We start from the raw sequence: 23,745 nt of genomic DNA on the forward strand, positions 1-23,745 counted from the left end.
CATGGGCCACTTCTGGTACAATATTAGCGTGCATAGTAGCACTAAAATGTCACTTTTAAGGCCTTGTATGGCCAGGACCCTCCCAACTTGATGCAGTATGAATTCTGCTCAGATGATGAGCAATCTTTGTAGGATATGCTACACGCTAGAGATCAACTCCTTGATCAGCTCAAGCTTAATCTCACTCGCTCACAACAGTTTATGAAGCACTTTGCTGATAAGCATCGAAGGCACTTGGAGTTGGAAGTGGGGGACTTGGTCCTGGTCAAATTCCAACCTTATAGACAACATTCAGCCGCCTTGGGGAAGAACCAAAAACTTGGTATGCGTTATTTTGGCCCCTTTTGGATCAGTCACAAGCTCAGCCTAGTGGCATATCGTTTGGCTCTACCTACAGAAGCTAGAATTCATGATGTTTTTCACATCTCCTCCTTAAAGTGATTTCATGGTGAGCAGCGTGATCATTACTTACCAATGCCACTTTACTCCACTGAATTTGGTCTCATCATTGAACCTCATCAACTGCTAGCTACTAGAACAATCTTAAAGGATGGGAAAGAAGTACAACAAGTTTAGGTTCAGTGGAGGCAAGGTGCGGATGCTGAGGTTACATGGAAAGAAGCTGACAAATTTTAACGTGTTTACCCCACTTTCAACCTTGTGGACAAGGTTGTTGTTGAAGAGGAGGGTAATATTATGGTTATTAATGAGAAGGAGAAGATATTTGAAGGGAGCGACACAAATTGCAATATTGAGTTAGTTACAAATACGGGACACGTGGCAATTTATCAGGATGAGTGGGGACCAAGGCGTAGTGCCAGAGAGAAGGTTATTAACAGGAGGTTGCAAGGATATGCTCTTTAGGCGTGTGTGGTAAATTCTCTCTCTCTGTATTGATGACAACTTCTCTGAATTTTCTATTCTTCTATTCTTCTCCTTGTACTTCTTTTCCTAATTGTTAAACATCTTTCTCCTCTTCCAAGTCCTTTGATGAATGCTTACTGTAGCTGAGATGAAGCTAAACTTTTACTCCTTAATTCTTTTATCACTTTATTTGTTGTTATCATATCATTTAGTACTTTGTCAATTTACTGTTCTATTCAAATTATTGTTACTTCTTTATACATAATTGAATAAATATTCTATTATCAGTAAAATTTTCTACTACAACACCTTTTTAGAGTGATCACCAGAAAAAAAGCCATATAAAAAGGGCGACAATATTTTCTCCCAAAAAATTCTTTAGTCTTTTTTCAAATCAACAATAAAGAAATAAAAAAAATTATATATCCTTACATAAAAAAGGTTAATCGCAAATATAGTAAGTCGAATTTTGATTTAATTTTTATCTTTTGATGTTATTATTTTAAATTTTAAATCAATTTTAATAAAATTTATATTAGGTTGATTTTACATTTAAATTCTGTTATGATTTTATATTTTATACATTCAATTTTTTTTTTATTTTACATAAAATTTTAATTTTTTCTACCGTGGGCCGTAAATACTTTTTGTTTTGACATTCTAATCATGTATTGAGGATAATAAAAAAAAAAACTAAATATATATTTTTACTCTTTATATAATTCACAAATTAAAGCATTAATGCAATGTTAATTGTTGTCTTCGTGCACGTGAAGAACTTTTCTTCAAAACTCGAAAGAATATACTTAAATACTGGTAAGTGCTAACTGTGTTGACCAAAAAAAAAAGCAAACAACAACTTATTTTTGTTGCTCTGATTGGGATTTGTTTGTCTCTATAACTATATATATATATGGCTTTGATGGCTTATGATCTTTTTGTAGTTCTCTTGGGTAAGTAAAGTCGGGCACCGACTCAATCACCATGCAATTGCGTTTTGTGAAAGTCATTGCAGATGTTGCTTTTGAACTTTGACACATACACAATAGCAGTTAGTGCAATTACTACTTTAATTATTAGTTAGTAACTTGAGGGGTATGTCTAAAACGAGCTCAATCATTATGTGTTTATTGAATGAGCCACACTTATATAGGCTATTAGATTTTATTAGATAAAAATCAAAGGCTAATATAAAATAAGAGTATTGATAGACTCTAATAAATATAAAATATCTTAGTACATAAATAAATACTTTAAATGACAATATTTTAATACACAATACTTTAAACGACAACAAAATTTTTTATTCTTAAATAATTAAATATAAAATATATGAATATTTTTTATTTATTAAAATTAATTATTGCAAAAATTTTTTATAATATTAAAAAATTATATTAAAATAATATTTTAAACTATAACTAACATAAAAATATAAAATAATTAAAATTTTATTTTATATTACTTGATAAATAATTAGATTATTATATTTAAAATTTATTAACAAACTAAGTTTATTAAAAATATTATTATATAATATAATTTTTTATAAAATATTTAAAAAATATAATTTATTTAAAATATTATATATAATATATGAAAATATTAACTTTTTAATTTTTTTCAATTTTTTTAAGAAAAACCGAATAAATAATATAATTTTAAATACATACCTAAATAAAAAGTTAATATTTTCATGTATTTTATATAATTTTTTAAATAAATTTACTTTTACAAATATTTTGATAAAAAATTATATGATATAATAATATATTTAATAAAATAATTAGTTAATAAATTTTAAATATAATAATCTAATTATTTGTCAAGTAATATAAAACAAATTTTAATTATTTTATATTTTTATATTAAAGCTTAAAATATTATTTTAATATTATAAAAAAGTTTTGCATAATAATTAATCTTAATGAATAAAAATTTTTATATTTTTTGTATTTATTTAATTTATATTTTTTAGAATAAAAGGTTTCTACTTTTATATAGTAAAATATGTAATAATCTTCTTAATATATATTAGGGGTGGCAAAACGAGTCGAGTCCGTCGGGCCGACCCGCCGAACTCGCTAAAAAAGGTGGGTCGGACTAGGATTTGAAACCGGTCAAATTAAAAGAATTTGCCAAATTCGCAAAATTTTTATGCAAAATGTTTTTATAATATTAAAAGATTATATTAAAATAATATTTTAAATAGTTATACTGTAATAGATTTAATATATTTTCTGATTTCAATGTTATTATATGATTATAATTATTTAATATATAAAAAAATTACTAGATAGTATATATATAGGGGTGGCAAGGGGTATTTTTACAATTTTTTTGCCAAAGTCCAATTTCTTCAACCTAACTTACAAGAGAATAAAGATGAAAATTGAGTGTTTTGAATTATATTTATTTTGTTTTAGAGACAATATTTATAATTATGTTTTGGATTATGTTTATTTTGCTTTGGGAACAATATTTATAATTATGTTTTGGATGAAAACTTGGTTTATATTTATATTTATTAGATATTTATAATTACAAAGACTTTAATGTTTGTGAATATAAAAATTATAATTTGTTTATACTTTTAGAAATTATAATAGTTAAAAGTAAAAAATAGGAGAGATTTTTTATGCATATATATATTATTTAATAGTTAAAAGTAAAAAAAAAAAAGGATATTTGGCGGGCTATGCCCGCCGGCCGCCAGCCTGTCGTTAGGCAGAGAGGGCTAGGATTTTGGGACCGCCTCAATAGGCCGGCTCGCCCCAACCCGCCCCGCACCTTAAGCGGGACGAGCCAGCCCGCCCCGCCAACTAAAGTGGGTACAAAATGCTAGTCGTTTGACTTTGTTTTTTTTTTAAATAAAATTAATTAAAATTAACTAAAAAATAATAATTAAACAATTAATTACAAATAAAAAATAGTCAAATTATAATATAACTTTTTATTATTTTTTTAAAATTTTTTAACTTCAATAAAATTGTTTAAAATAATATTTGTCAATAGAACCATCTTTATTTTAAAAAATAAGTCACATAATTTGAACATATATACGAAATTATAAAATAAAATAAATAAAGTGACATAATTAGAACATATATACATAATTTAGCGAACTTTTTTAATTTGACAGATTTCAAATTCTAACCCAACCCACATTTTTTAGCGAGTTCGGCGGTCAGCCCGACAAATTCGACCTGTTTTACCATCCCTAATATATATAAAGATAAAAAATTTTTATTTTAAAAAATATAAAATATAAATAAAAAAATATAAGTTTTTTTATCCATTAAGATTAATAATTATATACAAATTTTTTTATAATATTAAAATGATATTTTAAACTACAACATAAAAATATAAAATAAATAAAGTTTATTTTATATTACTTAACAAATAATTATTTTATTATATTTAAAATTTATTAACTAATTACTTTGTTAAATATATTATTATATAATATAATTTTTTATCAAAATATTTGTAAAAGTAAAATTTATTTTAAACGTTATATATAATACATAAAAATATTAACTTTTTTATTTAGGTATGTATTTAAAATTATATTATTTATTTTATTTTTCTAAAAAAATAAAAAAATAAAAAAATAATATTTTCATGTATTATATATAATATTTTAAATAAATTATTTTTAAAAATATCTTTATAAAAAATTATATTATATAATAATATTTTTAATAAAAATAGTTAGTTAATAAATTTTGAATATAATAATCTAATTATTTATCAAGTAATATAAAATAAATTTTAATGATTTTATAGTTTTATGTTACTGTTTAAAATATTATTTTAATATAATTTTTTAATATTAAAAAAAATTTGCATAATAATTAATTTTATTAAATAAAAAATACTCATGTATTTTATGTATTTTATATTTATATATTTTATATTTAATTATTTAAGAATAAAAGATTTTGTTGCCGTTTAAAGTATTGTGTATTAAAGTATTGCCATTTAAAGCATTTATTTATGTACTAGGATATTCTATATTTATTAGAGTCCATCAATGCTCTTGTTTTATATTAGCCTTTGATTTTCATCTAATAAAATCTAACGGCCTTTATAAATGTGGCTCATTCAATAAGCACATAATAGTTGAACTCGTTTTAGACATACCGGTAACTTGAGTAAGGTTCACTCATTTCCCTTTTAACAAAGATAGCAAGAACTTTAGGGATTGTCTAAAACGGGCTCAACCATTATGTGCTTATTGAATGAGCCACATTTATATAGACCATTAGATTTTATTAGATGAAAATCAAAGGCTAATATAAAACAAGAGTATTGATAGACTCTAATAAATATAGAATATCCTAGTACATAAATAAATACTTTAAATAGTAAAACTTTAATACACAATACTTTAAATGGCAACAAAATCTTTTATTCTTAAATAACTAAATATAAAATATATAAATATAAAATATATGAGTATTTTTTATTTAATAAAATTAATTATTATGCAAAATTTTTTTATAATATTAAAAATTTATATTAAAATAATATTTTAAATAGTAACATAAAACTATAAAATCATTAAAATTTATTTTATATTACTTGATAAATAATTAGATTATTATATTCAAAATTTATTAACTAACTACTTTTATTAAAGATATTATTATATAATATGATTTTTTATAAAAATATTTTTAAAAAATAATTTATTTAGAATATTATATATAATACATGAAAATATTATTTTTTTATTTTTTTAGAAAAACAAAATAAATAATATAATTTTAAATACATACCTAAATAAAAAAGTTAATATTTTCATGTATTATATATAACGTTTTAAATAAATTTTACTTTTACAAATATTTTGATAAAAATTTATATTATATAATAATATATTTAACAAAGAAATTAGTTAATAAATTTTAAATATAATAAACTAATTATTTGTCAAGTAATATAAAATAAACTTTATTTATTTTATATTTTTATGTTGTAGTTTAAAATATCATTTTAATATTATAAAAAAATTTGTATATAATAATTAATCTTAATGAATAAAAAACTTATATTTTTTGTATTTATATTTTATATTTTTTAAAATAAAATTTTTTATCTTTATATAATAAAACAAGTGATAATCTTCTTTTATATATATATATATATATATATATATATATATATATATATATATATATATATATATATAAAGCTTAGGTCTCCCCGTGGATCCGCCACTGTATATAGGGGTGGTAAAACCGGTCGAATTCGTCGGGCCGACCCGCCGAACTCGCTAAAAAATGTGGGTTGGGTTAGAATTTGAAACCTGTCAAATTAAAAACATTCGCTAAATTATGTATATATGTTCTAACTTCTAATTATGTGACTTTATTTATTTTATTTTATAATTTCGTATATATGTTTAAATTATGTGACTTATTTTTTAAAATAAAGATGGTTTTATTCACAAAAATTATTTTAAGCAAATTTATTGAAGTTAAAAATTTTAAAAATAATAATAAAAAATTATATTATAATTTGACTATTTTTTATTTGTAATTAATTGTTTAATTATTATCTTTTAGTTAATTTTAATTAATTTTATTTTTCAAAAAAAAAGTCAAATGACTAGCATTTTGTACCAACTTTAGTTGGCGGGGCGGGCTGGCCCGTCCCGCTTAAGATGCAGGCCTAGGTGAGGCGGGGCGGGTTGGGGCGAGTCGGCCCGCATTGCCACCCCTAATATATATATAGGGGTGGCAAGCGGGGAAGCCCGCCCCGCCCCGCCTAGTGAGGCGGTCCAAAAATCCTAGCCCTCCCCGCCTAACGGCAGGCATAGCCCGTCAAATATCCTCTTTTTTTTTTTTTTTACTTTTAACTATTAAATAATATATATAAAGGCATAAAAAAATCTCTCATATTTTTTACTTTTATCTATTATAATTTCTAAAAGTTATAAACAAATTATAATTTTTATATTCACAAATATTAAAGTCTTTGTAATTATAAATATCTAATAAATATAAATATAAACCAAGTTTTCATCCAAAACATAATTATAAATATTGTTCCCAAAGCAAAATAAACATAATCTAAAACATAATTATAAATATTGTCTCTAAAATAAAATAAATATAATAAAAAACACACAATTTTCATCTTCATTCTCTTGTAAGTTAGGTTGGGGGAAGTTGGGTTTTGGCAAAAAAAAATTGTAAAAATACCTCTTGCTAAAAATAATAAGCCCGACCCGTCCCGCCAAAATCCGTGGTTTAAGCGGTGCGAGTTACGCGGTCCCAATTTTTTAGCCCAACCCGCTTTTTTTGGCGGGTTATGCGGGCCGACCCGGCGGGTTTAGGCCCGTTTGCCACCCCTATATATATATAATATTTAGTAATTTTTTTATATATTAAATAATTATAATTATATAATAACATTAAAATCAGAAAACATATTAAATCTATTACAGTATAACTATTTAAAATATCATTTTTATATAATCTTTTAATATTATAAAAAAATTATGCATAAAAATTTTGTGGGTTTGGCAAATTTTTTAATTTGACCGGTTTCAAATCTTAGTCCGACCCACCTTTTTTAGCGAGTTCGGCGGGTCGGCCCGACGGACTCGACCTGTTTTGCCACCCCTAACATATATTAAGAAAATTATCACATATTTTACTATATAAAGGTAGAAACTTTTTGTTCTAAAAAATATAAATTAAATAAATACAAAAAATATAATTTTTTTTATTCATTAAGATTAATTATTATGCAAATTTTTTATAATATTAAAATAATATTTTAAGCAATAATATAAAAATATAAAATAATTAAAATTTATTTTATATTACTTGACAAATAATTAGATTATTATATTTAAAATTTATTAACTAATTACTTTATTAAATATATTATTATATTATATAATTTTTTATCAAAATATTTGTAAAAGTAAAATTTATTTAAAAAGTTATATAAAATACATGCAAATATTAACTTTTTATTTAGGTATGTATTTAAAATTATATTATTTATTATGTTTTTTTAAAAAAATTGAAAAAAATAAAAAGTTAATATTTTCATGTATTATATATAATATTTTAAATAAATTATATTTTTAAAATATTTTTATAAAAAATTATATTATATAATAATATATTTAATAAACTTAGTTAGTTAATAAATTTTAAATATAATAATCTAATTATTTGTCAAGTAATATAAAATAAAATTTTAATTATTTTATATTTTTATGTTAGTTATAGTTTAAAATATTATTTTAATATAATTTTTTAATATTATAAAATTTTTTTGCAATAATTAATTTTAATAAATAAAAAATACTCATATATTTTATATTTAATTATTTAAGAATAAAAGATTTTGTTGCCGTTTAAAGTATTGTGTATTAAAGTATTATCATTTAAAGCATTTATTTATGTAGTCACAAAAAAAACATTTATTTATGTACTAGGATATTCTATATTTATTAGAGTCCATCAATGTTCTTGTTTTATATTAGCCTTTAATTTTCATCTAATAAAATCTAATGGCCTATATAAGTGTGGCTCATTCAATAAGCACATAATGGTTGAGCTCATTTTAGACATACCCTTGAACTTTATTGGAAGAATAAGAAATAGATTAATTACTAAAGCGAGTATATAAATGAGGCGTGTTTAAAGAAGGTGTTTTTTTAGTTTTACACTTTTACTTATAAAATTAATGATAAAAGATTATATTTTTTTAATTGTTAAAAAATTGAGAAAATTTATTCTTTAAGTTTAAAGCTTAATATATAAATTAGGAGTGACAAAGCGAGCTAATATGTTCTAACTTACACTATCTTATCTAGTCTTACATTATAAAGAGTGGACCAGTCCATTCTGTCAAATAAAATAAATTCAAAATATTAGTCTATTTTATTTTATGACGGATTGGTAGATTGGCAAACTAAAGCATTTGTCTATTCTATTTTATGGCGGATTGGCAGACTGGTGGACTAACGAGTTTGACTCCTTTTAAAAAAAATTCATAAAAATTAATCAAAAAATAATAATTTAAAAATTAAATACAAATAAAAAATAGTCAAATAATAATATAATTTTGTTTAATATATTTTTTTAATCTTTAACTTCAATAAAATTGTTCAAAATAATATTTGTCAAATAGAACATTCTTTATTTTTAAAAAATAAGTCACATAATTTAAACATATATACGAAATTGTAAAATAAAATAAATAAAATTAATAATTAAAAGAAGAATAAAAACAAAAAATGAAAAAAAAAAGTTTGAAAATTATATAATTATTAATTTTGTAGTAATAATAACTTTTTTATTTAATAAAAAAAAAAAAATAAAAATCTTTGACCGGCGGCCCCGTCCTGCCCCGCCAAAACCCATAAATTTGGCGGTACGGATTCGACAAATTTTTTTAATTTGATAAGTTTCAAATTCTAGCTCGATCTGTCTTTTTAAGCGGGTTCGGCAGGTCGCGATCCGAAGAATTCAGGCCGTTTGTCACCCCTATATACAATTAGCAAAAAAATACATAGGAATACATCAAATGAAATAGTATATTATATAAGTATAAAACCAGAACAATTACGCTACGAAAATACTAAGAATCGTGCACTAAATTAATTACTAATATAAAATATATAGTAAAATATAAAATAAATATATGATGATTTATTTGGTAACTAAATTTTAGAGTATATATAATATTTTTAAAATTCAAAAATAAAAAAATATTTTGATTTCTCATTTTCAAATTAATTAGCCACAAAAAAATCAATTTTTTCATTATATTTATTTGATGCCTACTACACATACAAGTTTTACAAGTTGGCACAAGTCCAACAAAATACACGCATCAGACTCCCACATTTAAGAGTAAATAAATGCACATTATTCAACAATTTCCTGTTTCCAAAGCGCGCTACTCACCATGCATTATGAACGACTCTTCTTCTTCCTCCATGAAAACGAGTTTCTTACCAAATTTGAAGATAATGAAACTTCAGAAATACATCCAAACAATTACAGAAATATACCCAAAGGATTATAGAAATACACCCAAACAGTTACAGGAATTAATCCAAACGATTATAGAAATACACCCAAAGGATTACAAAAGTACACCCAAAGGATTTAAGAAATACACCCAAAATTTGTTGAAATACACCTTATGCATAATTCAAAACTCTTTCTCTTTCTTCTCCTCATCTTTTGCTGCTTCTTCTTCTTCAAAAACGATTTCAGAGTTTGATGTCAAAAAACAATGGAAATCGAGAATAAAAAAGAAAGAAAACAGAGAGAAAAGTACGTAAATGAAGAAAGAGAAAGAGATCAGAAGGCAAGAAACAAAAAAAAAAAAGAAGAAGAAGAAGAGGAAGAGAAAGAAGAACGTGCAGCAAAAAGAAAAAAAAGGTGCAGTAAAAACATGTAGTAACGATTCAAAGCGCGTTAATATAAATGATTTATGAAGACTTGTATAAAAAAACGCTTGTATGTGAAAAATATTTTATTTATTTATTGTTTGTAGAATTTTGTAAGGAAATTAAATATATTTAAATAACATACATTATTGCACTATCTAGTATAAGCTTCATAAAGAAGATTTTTTTTTTTCTGAAACAAACCAAATTTTGTTACCACCTTTCAATTGCTGAAGAAAGAATGTTTAAGTAAAATTAATAAAATCAAACAAACATGCAATTTTCAAGATATTTGATAAATTTAGGAAAATAATAAAAACCAGCCAGTTACGTTACAATAAGTTGAATCACCACTTTGGGCTTGCAATTTACTAATTAATATTAATTAGTTAAATATTTTTTTGTGAATATATCTGTTCCTAACAAAATATATGTGTCAACCTATAAATTATTAAAGTAACGATGCACTACAACATCTATATTTTTTTTTTAAATATGATATGTATTAGATTAATTAGACGGTAAATATTGATTATTATTTTTTGATTTAAAAGTAGTTATTTAGTTATATCTCTTTCAATTTAATATATTTACTAAAATGTCTTTTATATTTTATACTTTTTTGAATTATAATCTCAATATTAATAATTATGATAAAATCTTCATCTACTAAATACATATTTTTTTTCCCGTAGAATTTATATATCTTCTTGTATAATATGTTAACAACAATAATACTAAATAAAGTAACAACAACATCAACAGTATATATAGTAGAAATGTTCTTTTGTTATGATTATATGAACAACAATTTGGCATCAATAAGATTTTCGACTTTTGAGTGTCAGTATCATAGATTCATTTTTTTTTTTTTTTTTGCTTGGGTTATTATCTATCTATTTTCTTAAGTTTATTTTCCAAAAATTAGTTAAAATTTTCAATTCCAATTTTTTTTAAAAAAAAGAAAAGATATCAAACAACTTAGCTAGATGAATAAATTTAAAATACAGTTAATTACTAAGAATTTTAAAACACCAATATAATACTTTAATTTAACAAAGCATGAAAATATCATATTAAAATTTATCAAAAAATATGATTAACAATAGCTCTAGAATTATATTTCTATTTTCTAAACCAAACTAGTGTGCGTTAGTGTGTGAGTATTAAATTTGATCTCTTAAAGGTAATATATTTCTAAGTTCTAACACAATATTTTTAGTGAATATATTCGTTTGCAGGTAATTAATCTGAGTAAAAGTCTATGGTTGCAGATTTGTAGCGGGAGAATACATCTAAATTTTTAATCTCTTCAAAATATAAATATATTAATCTCTATCTAATTTGTTTCATCTTAAAATTTTTTTTACGTATGTATTTATATTAACTATCAACTATCAGAATAATAAAAATCATGTTTAATTTTTTTATTAAATCTGACAAATCTAAATAAATATTAAAAATTAATATATACAAATTTAAAAAAAAAATAAAAAATTTAAATATATTTTTAAATTTTAAAAAATTTAAATATTCACATATGAAAAGATTAATAATCTATTTGTTTTTTTCTCCATATAACGGTTTACCCTATAGAGTTTAGTTAGTAAATAATTGTTGGACGTCGTAACATCCAAAAATAGAAAACTTAACTGGCAGTGTTGTAATTTGACGAATAATAAGGATACACTTGCAATTAACTCACGTGGCACCGACAGCAGGTCAGAAATCAAACCGGCAGCAACCGGTACTTCGTGGGACAGCCTGGTTAGTGCCCAAAAATATATATATATTTATTTATGGTATGGAAAAATAATCATACACCCTTCATTGTCTCTTTCAGTGTTAACCGAATTTGATTGTGATGCATCAACCAAATTAAAAATTATAATATGCAACATATGGTACTGGAAATCCATGTGTATAATAGTTATTCAACATATGCATACCAAATATCATTTTGGATTATAAGTAACTCAACAAAATTTTACAATACACAAGAAAAACTGTTAATTTTATTTATAATAAACAAAATTAGTCTGGTTTTGTTTCACTATTTTAAAATGACTAACTATAAGTTCCAAATCACTCAAACTTCTCTCTCATATTTTTTTAGTTACAAATTTTTTAAACAAAGATTTTTTTTCAAATCCTAATTAACCATTATTTCAATCATATTATTAATTGCTTATTAGAAATTAACTACAAAGATGGAAGTCTCTTCACATCTCCCCCTCCCCCTCTCCATCTTTAACAGTTTGTTTGGATCACATGAAGTTGGAAAGAAAGAAAACGAGAGAGAAGAAAATGGATGAAAAATTTAGTTATCCTTCGTTTGGATCACTAGAAAAAATAAAAGAAAAATAAAAAAGTATGTATAGGACCACTTAAAAGTTTTCACTTTAAAGTTGAATAGAAAACTGAGATAGAAAAGAAATTTTGAGTAAAAAGACAAATTTACCCTTTCAATTATATTGGTATAAGATAATTTACATATAATGTAGAAAATGGTATTAAAGTAATTTTATTTGGTTATGATTTTCTCTCTTCTTACTTTTCTTTTTATCTAAACAAAAGAAAAATTTCTTTTTATTTTCTTTCTATCTATTTTCTCTTCATCCAAACAACATAAAAAAAATAATTTTTTTCCTTTTATTTTCTTTCCTTCCATTTTCTTTCCTTCTATTTTCTTTCCTTTCATTTTCCATCTTCAATCCAAACAAAGTGTGAAACTTGAAAACCTTTAACCAAAGAATAATATACTTATTACCTTAACCTACTCCATGCTCATATAAGCAAAATCTTGCTAAATTATTATACTTTATATCTTTTTGGTACATACATTTAGACTTTTAACAACCCATTCAATTCAAAAAATTTTTTTATTATTAGAGATATAATTATTTACGTATATTTTTTATTTAATTTAAATTAAAAAATAACATCATAATATAATATCATAAACTTTATGATAAAAAAGTATAAAATTTTATGTTCAGTGAACAAAAAATGTAACATAAAATAAATAAAAAATAAAAAAGCCTACAAAAATTATTATTTAAAAAATATATTAAAAATATAATTATTTATTAGTTTCTTTTATTAATTTAATTTTAAAAAAATAATATTACAGGCATTTATGTAATAAAAGTACAAAAGTTCATTAATTGAAGGGAACTAGAGAACGATCGGCATATAAATATTTGCATGCCCCATTTGCACCTAACAAGAGACTTTCTTAATCTTGAGCCAGGGAATCAGCTGGACCTTAGAGGATTCTCTAGATTACCGGGAACCGACGCATCCGGTAAAAAAGAACCTATCCACCGTACTAAAAAAATGGTAGTTAAAATCAGACACAGCATAAGAAATAGCCAATCACAGAACTGAGAGAAGTGAATGAATATGATGTTGATAGCTGGAAATGAAAGCAAGCAAACAAGTAACTCAATAAAGAGAATGAGAAAGATGGGACATTGAGTGTGCCCGAAGCTTCTTCATTCTCTTTTTGGCGTCGTCTTTCTTTTCGTGTCACTGTCTCAAAATCTCATTAATATCGTTTTAAGAGTTTTTAAGGCATTGAAATCTGTGCCAATACAAAACAAGCAAAAACCATGGAAGCAACTGCAGGAATGGTTGCTGGCTCGCATAAGAGGAACGAGCTTGTTCGAATTCGCCACGATTCCGAAACCGCCGTTAGTATTTTCTTTTTATTTATATATATTCATACATAGCTATTTTCAACGATGGATCTGAGTATCTTAACCTTTCATTGTTACTGATAACTGTGATAAGTATATATCTTAACTTCGAAGTTAGTATGTGTCGGTTTCAATTCTTACCTATGCTTTGACTTTAGAAAAGTCACATAATGCGATTGATGTGAATGTGATGCTATTGATATGTTTCTTTTCATGGAGTTTTGCTTTGATGCATTACTTTAGTGTTTGTGAAATTCAGGGCATGGATTGGATCTATGTGTAGTTCGTGAGGATTTAGATATGTATCTCTGAAATAGTCTATGTAGTATTTGGATACTCTAGAAGTGAGAAATTAAAAGGTTACCATCTTTAGATCAAATGATCTGAGATTGGATATTTTTCTTATAGATCTGTGTACTTATATAGTGATATTATTGCTAATTGTTAATGAATTGAACTTAAAGTTTTTTCTTATTATACATCACAAAGATTGTAATGAAGTCAAACTAATTTCCATTCTAAGATTCTAATTAGCCCTGCTTGAGCATTTCCTTTGGATGGTAAATGACTAGTTTTGTTTATCAGTTTATAAGAGTTTGATGAAGCTAATCTGGTTTAAATTCTACTGATGTAATTCAACTTGTGAAATGCCTTTTATTCTGTAGCCTAAACCCCTGAAGAATTTGAATGGACAAATCTGTCAAATTTGTGGTGAAACTGTTGGATTAACAGATAGTGGCGATGTCTTTGTTGCTTGCAATGAGTGTGCATTTCCAGTTTGTCGTCCTTGTTATGAATACGAGCGAAAGGATGGGAACCAGTGTTGCCCCCAGTGCAAGACTAGATACAAAAGGCACAAAGGTAGTTTACTTTGTGCATGTGTGTTTTCTTTTTTTCTGTTTTGGACTCTGATGATCCTTTGTCTTAACTTAATTGAACTGAAAGAATCATCTTTGGATTTCAGGGAGTCCTCGAGTGGATGGAGATGAAGATGAGGATGATGTTGATGATTTGGAGAATGAGTTCAGTTATGGCCAAGGAAAGGCCAAGGCACGGCCGCAGTGGGATGAAGATGCTGACATGTCTTCCTCTTCAAGACATGAACAACCAATTCCACTTTTGACTCATCGGCACCAAGTAATGCATCAAACTTGGATTTTTAGATTCTAACTATAATAACTTATTTCCCTGGTTGGATCTTACTTCATATTGTGCATTTCCATACTCTTGCTTCTATGAATAGCAATTTCCATAATCCTGAAGTAATAATGTTTAGTTAACTTCTCATAATACTTCATTTGCAATATCACTTACTGAACAAGTTTTTGTACAGATTTCTAGTGAGATTGCTACACCTGATACGCAATCAGTTCGAACTACATCAGGCCCTTTGGGTCCATCTGACAAGGTTCACTCACTTCCATATGTTGATCCAAGGCAACCAGGTGTGGGTTTGGCTTGAACTGATGATATATCATATTATATTTTCATGGTTGTTATGGATTCTTACTTGATAATATCTTTCTTGTTACAGTTCCAGTAAGAATTGTAGATCCATCAAAGGACTTAAATTCTTATGGTCTTGGAAATGTTGACTGGAAAGAAAGGGTTGAAAGTTGGAAACTCAAGCAGGAGAAGAATGTGGTGCATGTGAATGGTAGTAGATACAATGAGGGGAAAGGTGATATTGAAGGAACTGGTTCCAATGGAGAAGAACTTCAAATGTAAGCCACTACATATAAAAGTCACTAGTTATTAAAATTGGACATTTAATTCTGTAGAATTGCTTTCAAATTTGTTAGAGCTCACATTTTCTTTTGTTCATATATTCATGGTTATATTGCATTCTTCTGTTTTGCTTATAGAAGGAACATAGAAGTTTTCAATACTTAAGCTGTTGCCTATTTGAATATCAATTTCTTTGAGGCTAATTGTTTTTGTTCATGACAGGATTGATGATGCCAGACAACCTTTGAGTCGTGTGGTGCCTATTCCTTCATCTCAGATAACTCCTTATCGTGTAGTGATCATACTCCGGTTGATTATTCTGGCTTTCTTCTTGCAATATCGTACAACTCATCCTGTGAAGGATGCATACCCTCTATGGTTGACATCAGTTATTTGTGAGATCTGGTTTGCCTTATCATGGCTCTTGGATCAGTTTCCAAAATGGTCTCCCATCAATCGCGAGACATACCTTGATAGGCTTGCTCTAAGGTCAGGATATCTGACTTTTTAACATATTTGGTTGGAATCTGATTTTTTTTTTAAGTATGATATTTGTTTTGCTATTTTACTAATCTTAGGTTGACTTGTTTAGGTATGACCGTGATGGAGAACCGTCGCAATTGGCCCCGGTGGATGTGTTTGTTAGTACAGTGGATCCTCTCAAAGAGCCTCCTCTCATAACAGCAAACACTGTTCTGTCTATACTTGCTGTCGATTATCCTGTCGACAAGGTTTCTTGCTATGTATCAGATGATGGTTCGGCTATGTTGACCTTTGAAGCCCTTTCAGAAACAGCTGAATTTGCAAAGAAGTGGGTTCCCTTTTGCAAGAAGCACAATATTGAGCCAAGAGCCCCAGAGTTTTATTTTGCACAGAAGATTGATTACTTGAAGGACAAGGTTCAACCCTCTTTTGTAAAAGAGCGCCGCGCAATGAAGGTTATTCTTGAGAATGCAAATTGTGATCCATTTTCAGCTAAACGCTCCTAATTTGTCCACACACACAACATACCAACTGAAAACTTTGTTAACTACAAAGCACATTGTCAAAACTTATCTTTTATCTTATAGTGAATTAAAAATATTTATCATTTTGCTAAACAGAGAGAATATGAAGAATTTAAAATACGGATCAATGCCCTTGTCGCCAAAGCTCAAAAGACACCAGAAGAAGGATGGACAATGCAGGATGGAACTTCTTGGCCTGGAAATAATCCTAGGGATCATCCTGGAATGATTCAGGTATTGCCATTTTAACCATGCTACTTTTACATAAAAAAATAGCCTTCAAATCAACCACTCTTATAGAATACATATTGAAATACAAAATATACATTGAAAATGTGTAAAACATCAACACATGTATATATAGACAAATACATAGTAGCTGATTTGATGACTATTTTGTGTGCACATAGTATTTTTTGCTTTCTCTTATAAGTATTTTGTATGTTGCGCTTTGACACTAATGCTGTCTGGTGTTTGTAGGTCTTCTTGGGTCATAGTGGAGGTCTTGATACAGATGGAAATGAGCTACCAAGACTTGTTTATGTTTCTCGTGAAAAGCGACCAGGCTTCCAACATCACAAGAAAGCCGGAGCTATGAATGCTCTGGTTCGTTACCCCTGAATCTTATTTAATTTGTTTAATGTTTTGTCTGATGTTCACATTAAATTTGATCAATGATTTCACCTGATGCCTACATTTTCTTAGTAAATAATTTGGGTTTATGGACATTTATGTTCGTGTAGTTTTAATCATTAGATAGGTTAGAAGGAAAAAGATATATGACAAAATAAAAAAAAAGTACATATTTTCTAAGGCTGCTTTTGGAGATGATATTGTACCGTCTGGATGACTGTATTTTTATTGTTATCTCTTTCAGCAAATTGCTTTGGTATTTTCTTCATCTTTCATGTTTTGGTATCATATGAATGCTATGTTCTGAGCAATTGTATATAAGCATATATAACTATGGTTCATCCTGTGTGATTGCAGATTCGAGTTTCTGCTGTCTTGACAAATGGCGCATATCTATTGAACGTCGATTGTGATCATTACTTCAATAACAGCAAAGCTCTAAAAGAAGCCATGTGTTTCATGATGGATCCAGCTCTTGGAAAGAAGACATGTTATGTGCAGTTCCCTCAGCGTTTCGATGGCATTGATTTGCACGATCGATATGCCAACCGCAACATTGTTTTCTTTGATGTAAGTATCATATATTGTGAAGTTAGAAGATATAAACTATTTTCTTTCCTTAAATTGCTCTATTTAACCTTTTTCTTTTTTCTTTTTTGATGACTTAACAGATCAACTTGAAGGGTCTGGATGGTATTCAGGGACCAGTGTATGTCGGAACTGGTTGTTGTTTCAATAGGCAGGCTTTGTATGGTTATGATCCTGTTTTGACTGAGGAAGATTTGGAACCTAACATTATTGTGAAGAGTTGCTGTGGTTCAAGAAAGAAGGGAAGGGGTGGGAACAAGAAATACATTGACAAGAAGAGGGCTGCAAAAAGAACTGAATCAACCATTCCTATCTTTAATGTTGAAGACATTGAAGAGGGTGTTGAAGGTCTGCTTTTTCTTGTGGATTTTCTGAGTAGAATATACTTTAATTGCATTCTTCCTCTCCTAGAAAATTAATCTTATTTGATGCATGTGTTTTCTTTTGCAGGGTATGATGATGAAAGGTCACTGCTTATGTCTCAAAAGAGGTTAGAGAAGCGTTTTGGTCAGTCTCCGGTTTTCATAGCTGCCACCTTCATGGAGCAGGGTGGCATTCCTCCTTCCACCAATCCCGCGACGCTTCTGAAGGAAGCAATCCATGTTATTAGCTGCGGTTATGAAGACAAGACAGAATGGGGCAAAGAGGTTAGCAAATTAGTAGCTACTTAACATTGTTCTTTAGGAATCACAAAAAAGAAATCTGAAAATGAGACTAATGAAACAGTTCTATTCAGCTTATTTATAAAATCTTTTGTGATTCTACCAGATTGGATGGATATATGGCTCTGTGACTGAAGATATCTTGACTGGATTCAAGATGCATGCTCGCGGTTGGATTTCCATCTATTGCATGCCACCTCGCCCGGCGTTTAAGGGTTCTGCTCCCATCAATCTTTCCGACCGTCTCAACCAGGTGCTCCGGTGGGCCTTGGGTTCCATTGAGATCTTCCTAAGCAGACATTGTCCCTTGTGGTATGGCTACAATGGTAGATTGAAGCTTCTTCAAAGGCTGGCTTACATCAACACCATTGTCTATCCCCTTACTTCAATCCCACTTCTTGCTTACTGCATACTTCCTGCATTTTGTCTTCTCACAAATAAATTTATTATTCCCGAGGTAAGTAATTGCTTCTTCTCAAAGCTTCAATTTTCATCCATATATTTATAATAATCTTCAGTGCAGTGTTATCATTAGAGTAAACTAAAATACCAAAGGTAACTCTTAAAAGACTTTGCTGAGAAAATAATCTCTCAAAGATTGATTCATTTTAGTCTTAACCAAATCACTATTTCGGCCCTCGAAATATTAGTTTGTTGACAAATTAGTCTTCACTATGGATGGATTTGCCAAGCAGAACTAATCTTTCAGATGCCATACAATAATTATCAATCTTTGAAGGACCATTTTACCAGTGAACTAATCTTTTCAGGATTAAAACAATTCTTTTCTGTACAATAGAAATCAAGTAAGTGAGTGAAATGTGGTTAATTTTGCGTAGATAAGCAACTTTGCTAGCATGTGGTTCATTCTCCTCTTCGTCTCGATTTTCGTGACTTCAATTCTTGAGCTTAGATGGAGTGGTGTGAGCATAGAAGACTGGTGGAGGAATGAGCAGTTTTGGGTTATTGGTGGTACATCAGCACATCTTTTTGCTGTGTTCCAAGGTCTTCTCAAAGTCCTTGCAGGCATTGATACAAACTTCACCGTCACGTCAAAGGCGTCGGACGAGGACGGAGAATTTGCTGAGCTCTACGTGTTCAAATGGACATCACTTCTCATCCCTCCAACAACAGTGCTCATAGTGAACCTTGTAGGCATTGTAGCTGGTGTGTCATATGCTATAAACAGTGGATACCAATCTTGGGGACCATTGTTTGGGAAGCTTTTCTTTGCTATATGGGTCATTGCTCATTTGTATCCATTCCTGAAGGGTCTTTTGGGAAGGCAAAACCGCACACCAACCATTGTCATTGTTTGGTCAGTTCTCCTTGCTTCCATATTCTCCTTGTTGTGGGTTAGGATTGATCCTTTCACCACTGAAACCTCAAAAAATGCTAATGGTCAATGTGGTATCAACTGCTAGAGATACTCTGGTTAAACTCACCATCCTCTATTGTTTCATTATTCGGAGACACAAAAGATTGCCATAGTGTATATACCGAATTCATTGAGAAATGTTTTATGTACTTATTCTACTTGACAAGACGAGATAAGTACAGGTAACATACACCTAATTCATTCTCTCAAGGTTCTTATGGAGGAAACAAGTGAAGAAGGGTTCTTGATAAAGATTGAAACATAGAAGACTTAACCCTTTGTGTTGTGTTGTATTATTTGTTTATTTTATTTATTGATACGTATTCCTTTTTCTGGTATATACCAAGATAGTTGAGCAAAACGTCTGTGTGATAGTTTTGAACTTTTGATTTGTATTGGATTAATAATTTAATGAAAGAAAACAAGCTGCTATTTGTTGCTCAAATTTGTGAATTTATCATTTACCTTAGATTTGTTGTCATATTATCATTCAGAACCGTGAAAATGAGCACCAAAATACTTCAACGAGATTAAATAGTATTTTCACATTATTAGCAATGTCCATAGATACATCAGCATTTTCATTTTGACCTTACAATCCATAGTACTTGATTTTATTGAGCATAACATTCAAATACACCAAGCAAATTATAATGCAAAAAAGTTTCATCAATTAAATTTACAAGTTATCCACTACATCACAAGATCCAAGATATCAAAATAAATTACTCTTATATTGTTTACCCAACAATAGAATATAAAATAAAAAAAAGTATTTACAAAAGTATATTTATACATGTTTTACACACACACACACACACACACACACACACACATATATATATATATATATATATATATATTTACTATATTTCAGAGATCTATGTAAACAATATTTAAAGAATTACATTGATATCACTCAAGGTTAGTACAATGTTTATAATTTTGTTGTTTCTTAGTTACATAGTGTTTCTTTTTTTCCCGAAGAAAGAAGCAATAAGCAACAACACAATTTCATAACCTTCTGAGAAAGATACCTCATATTCCATAAAAAAATTTGTCAAGGCTGTTGAGACAATACAGTGAAATGCTACAAACTTAACATTACTCATGAAGCAAGTGTACCCTTTAATAGTCTCTCAGCTTCCAAATCATCACCATCATCATCATAATCACCGGTATTCTTCTCAACATCCACCGTTGTATCACGCTGCACCGGGGCAGGCCCTGTAACTGACTGCTGATAAAGAACTCCACCAACAATGGTGAATAGCAAACAAAGCAATCCGAACGGGCTGGCGTGCTTGTCCCAGATGAGCACATTGATAGCCACAGTGAGAAACTTGTTCACAACGCCAGTGACAGTAAACGCCGTCGCGGAAACGGCCTTCCTTGCGGCAAAGCCAAAGAAACTAATAGCCAATCCAAACACACAGGATAGCCCAACAGCAGCAAGAGCACTGGGATCAAACAAGCTCCCGGAACCGGATCTCAGAGCATCGAAAACCTCAAAATTCTCACCGGTAAGAAACCAGAACAAGGGCGCAATCATGAGAGACAACAAATTGTTGTACAAAACAAAACCCCAAGTGTTCAACCCTAGATTCATGACCATGTGCTTGATGTAAACCATCTCAGTGGTGATTGTGACAAGATAAGCAAAAGCCCAAGAATAAGCAGTGAGGGTAAAAGCGGAATCAGTGGAGACATACCCGACGGCGCCGGCAAGGATAACGACCAGGGAGAAAAATGTGAGCTTGGAGGGGCAAGGCTGGTGGCGGAAGACGGTGTCGGCAAGGGCGACGAGGAGAGGGGTGAGAGATCGGAAGACAATGAAGGTATCGACATTGGCGTGGCGAAGGAGGTTGGTGTTGGTGAAGATGGCGAGGAAGAAGACTAGTGCGGCGGGGAAGAAGCGCTTGGCGGTGTCGAGAGTAAAGGGGTCGTGGTGGAGGAACCCTAATTTGGCGAGAAGATAGACGCCAAGGGCAGAAGTGAGGTACTGGAGTGCGGTTAAGAGGCCGGGATAGTTGAATTGGGTGATGGCGTACTTGTTGATGATGGCGAGGAGACTGGAGCACAATGCGTAACCGACTACGAGGAAGGTGGTGGTGTAGTGCTGCTTTGATGCCTCGATTCGAATAGAAGACATTGGCGGCGGAGGGAGAAAGAGGGCTGGGATTGGGGTTGGGGTTTATCATTAAGATAGATCACCGACACATTGAGGAGCGGAGGGAGATCTTGAAGACTAACAAAGAAATGGAGGGTTGTCATAATTATTAATATCCATACGACCATAACTAAAATTTCACAAAAAAAAAAATGATTTTATTATATTATCAATGTAAAATCTTTATAAAAAATGAATTATGTGTTATTACATTAGTAACAATATTTTGACACTTACCCAGTCTTAAGATTCAAATTTGCCTTACAAACTTTACATAAATAAATATCAATGTAACCTGTTATCTATTAATAATAATGCATTAAAGGTTGACTAATATACTAAAGAGGTAATGACCAATTCAGTACCCGAAAGATTCAAACGCTGACATTTTGGTACCTAACTATTGTTATTGACAAAAAGGTACTTGAATGATTAAAAACTTTGCCAAGCGTGTCGAAGTGCTTGCCGGAACATAGCTCCAGTGAGTACGATGCTTACGTGGACGCCGATTTTTGCTGACAAGTTTAGTCTTATATTAGATGAAATTTATAATTAAAATTATGCTTATCCTACCTGAAAATTAACTTAATATAATTGAACATTGGTTTAGTCCCAAATTAATTTTGCCCTAAAACTCAATTTTGCTCTCTTGGCTCACTCGTAGAGCACAATCCCAATCTAAAAGATGCAAGCAGCTAGGGCTCGTGGAAAAGGTGGAACCGTGAGAAAGCACTCATCCATTCAAGCCTTTGACGTTGATGGTGGTTCAGGAGTTGATAGTAAAATCTACGATGGGTGTTGCTTTTGTCCCCTTCCGGTGGTTCCGTTGAAGTCGAATACAAGTAGCAACCTGATAGATGGTTTCTACGTTGCTCTATGTGGAAGGTAACCTAAAAATGTTGATGTATACATGACGAAATGATGCATTCTTCCTGGGTTTCTTTTCTCCACTTTTTCAGATTTACTTTCCGATCTTGTCTGATTCATGAAATTTTTGTGCCATGCTAGAACACACAAAGACGTTGTGGGTATTTTCAATGGTTGGATGAAATAGAAGAGCAATGTGTGGAAGGAGAAGTTTCTTCGGAGAATAGCAACATGGTGGGCATAGCAGACCCAAAGAAGAAAAGCAGAATCAACCAGGAGGGTAGTGATGGCCGAAAAAGGGATAGGATGATGATGGTGCTTTCTGTGGTGAATGACATGAAGGAGCAGCTGAGGAGGGTTGAGTTGTTGTTGATTGTTATCTGTATATTGTTTGGGTTAAATCTGGTATTGAGTCTGCTTTGTATGGCTAAGTAGGAAGACAATGGTCAAATTTAAGAGTTTAAGAATGAAATTTTGTTTCTTTGTAATGTTCTCCTAATTGTAATTGAAATGAATTAATGGATGCAATCTTATGAGTCTTCTGTGACTGAGTTATTGCTGTTGAATTGTGAGCAAGCTATATATAAGATAGGTAAGCCATTGATGAAAAAATGGCATAAACAGAAGCTGTATAAAAACACCTGTCTCATAGCATGAAATTATAATCCATAAGTATCCAGAGTAACATACCTCAGACCCAAAATAACACAA

At 29.2% G+C, this 23,745-nt stretch overlaps 2 protein-coding genes across 2 annotated transcripts; one reads left to right on the forward strand and one right to left on the reverse strand.

The window, feature by feature from the left end:
* Positions 1–13,660: 13,660 nt before the first annotated feature.
* On the forward strand, positions 13,661–20,442 carry LOC112697470 (cellulose synthase A catalytic subunit 1 [UDP-forming]). Its single transcript, XM_025750657.2, has 14 exons — positions 13,661–13,995; positions 14,667–14,862; positions 14,966–15,138; positions 15,335–15,446; positions 15,536–15,725; positions 15,952–16,218; positions 16,322–16,667; positions 16,833–16,970; positions 17,217–17,342; positions 17,727–17,939; positions 18,041–18,305; positions 18,408–18,604; positions 18,726–19,076; positions 19,459–20,442. The coding sequence occupies exons 1-14, from the start codon at positions 13,915–13,917 to the stop codon at positions 20,041–20,043; spliced, it is 3,240 nt and encodes a 1,079-aa protein (XP_025606442.1). The 5' UTR covers positions 13,661–13,914; the 3' UTR covers positions 20,044–20,442.
* A 441-nt stretch (positions 20,443–20,883) lies between these two features.
* Positions 20,884–22,296, reverse strand: LOC112697471 (GDP-fucose transporter 1). Its single transcript, XM_025750658.3, has one exon. The coding sequence runs from the start codon at positions 22,147–22,149 to the stop codon at positions 21,106–21,108; it is 1,044 nt and encodes a 347-aa protein (XP_025606443.1). The 5' UTR covers positions 22,150–22,296; the 3' UTR covers positions 20,884–21,105.
* Positions 22,297–23,745: the final 1,449 nt, after the last annotated feature.

The sequence above is a fragment of the Arachis hypogaea genome, chromosome 16, assembly GCF_003086295.3.
Source record: "Arachis hypogaea cultivar Tifrunner chromosome 16, arahy.Tifrunner.gnm2.J5K5, whole genome shotgun sequence".
NCBI lineage: Eukaryota > Viridiplantae > Streptophyta > Magnoliopsida > Fabales > Fabaceae > Arachis > Arachis hypogaea.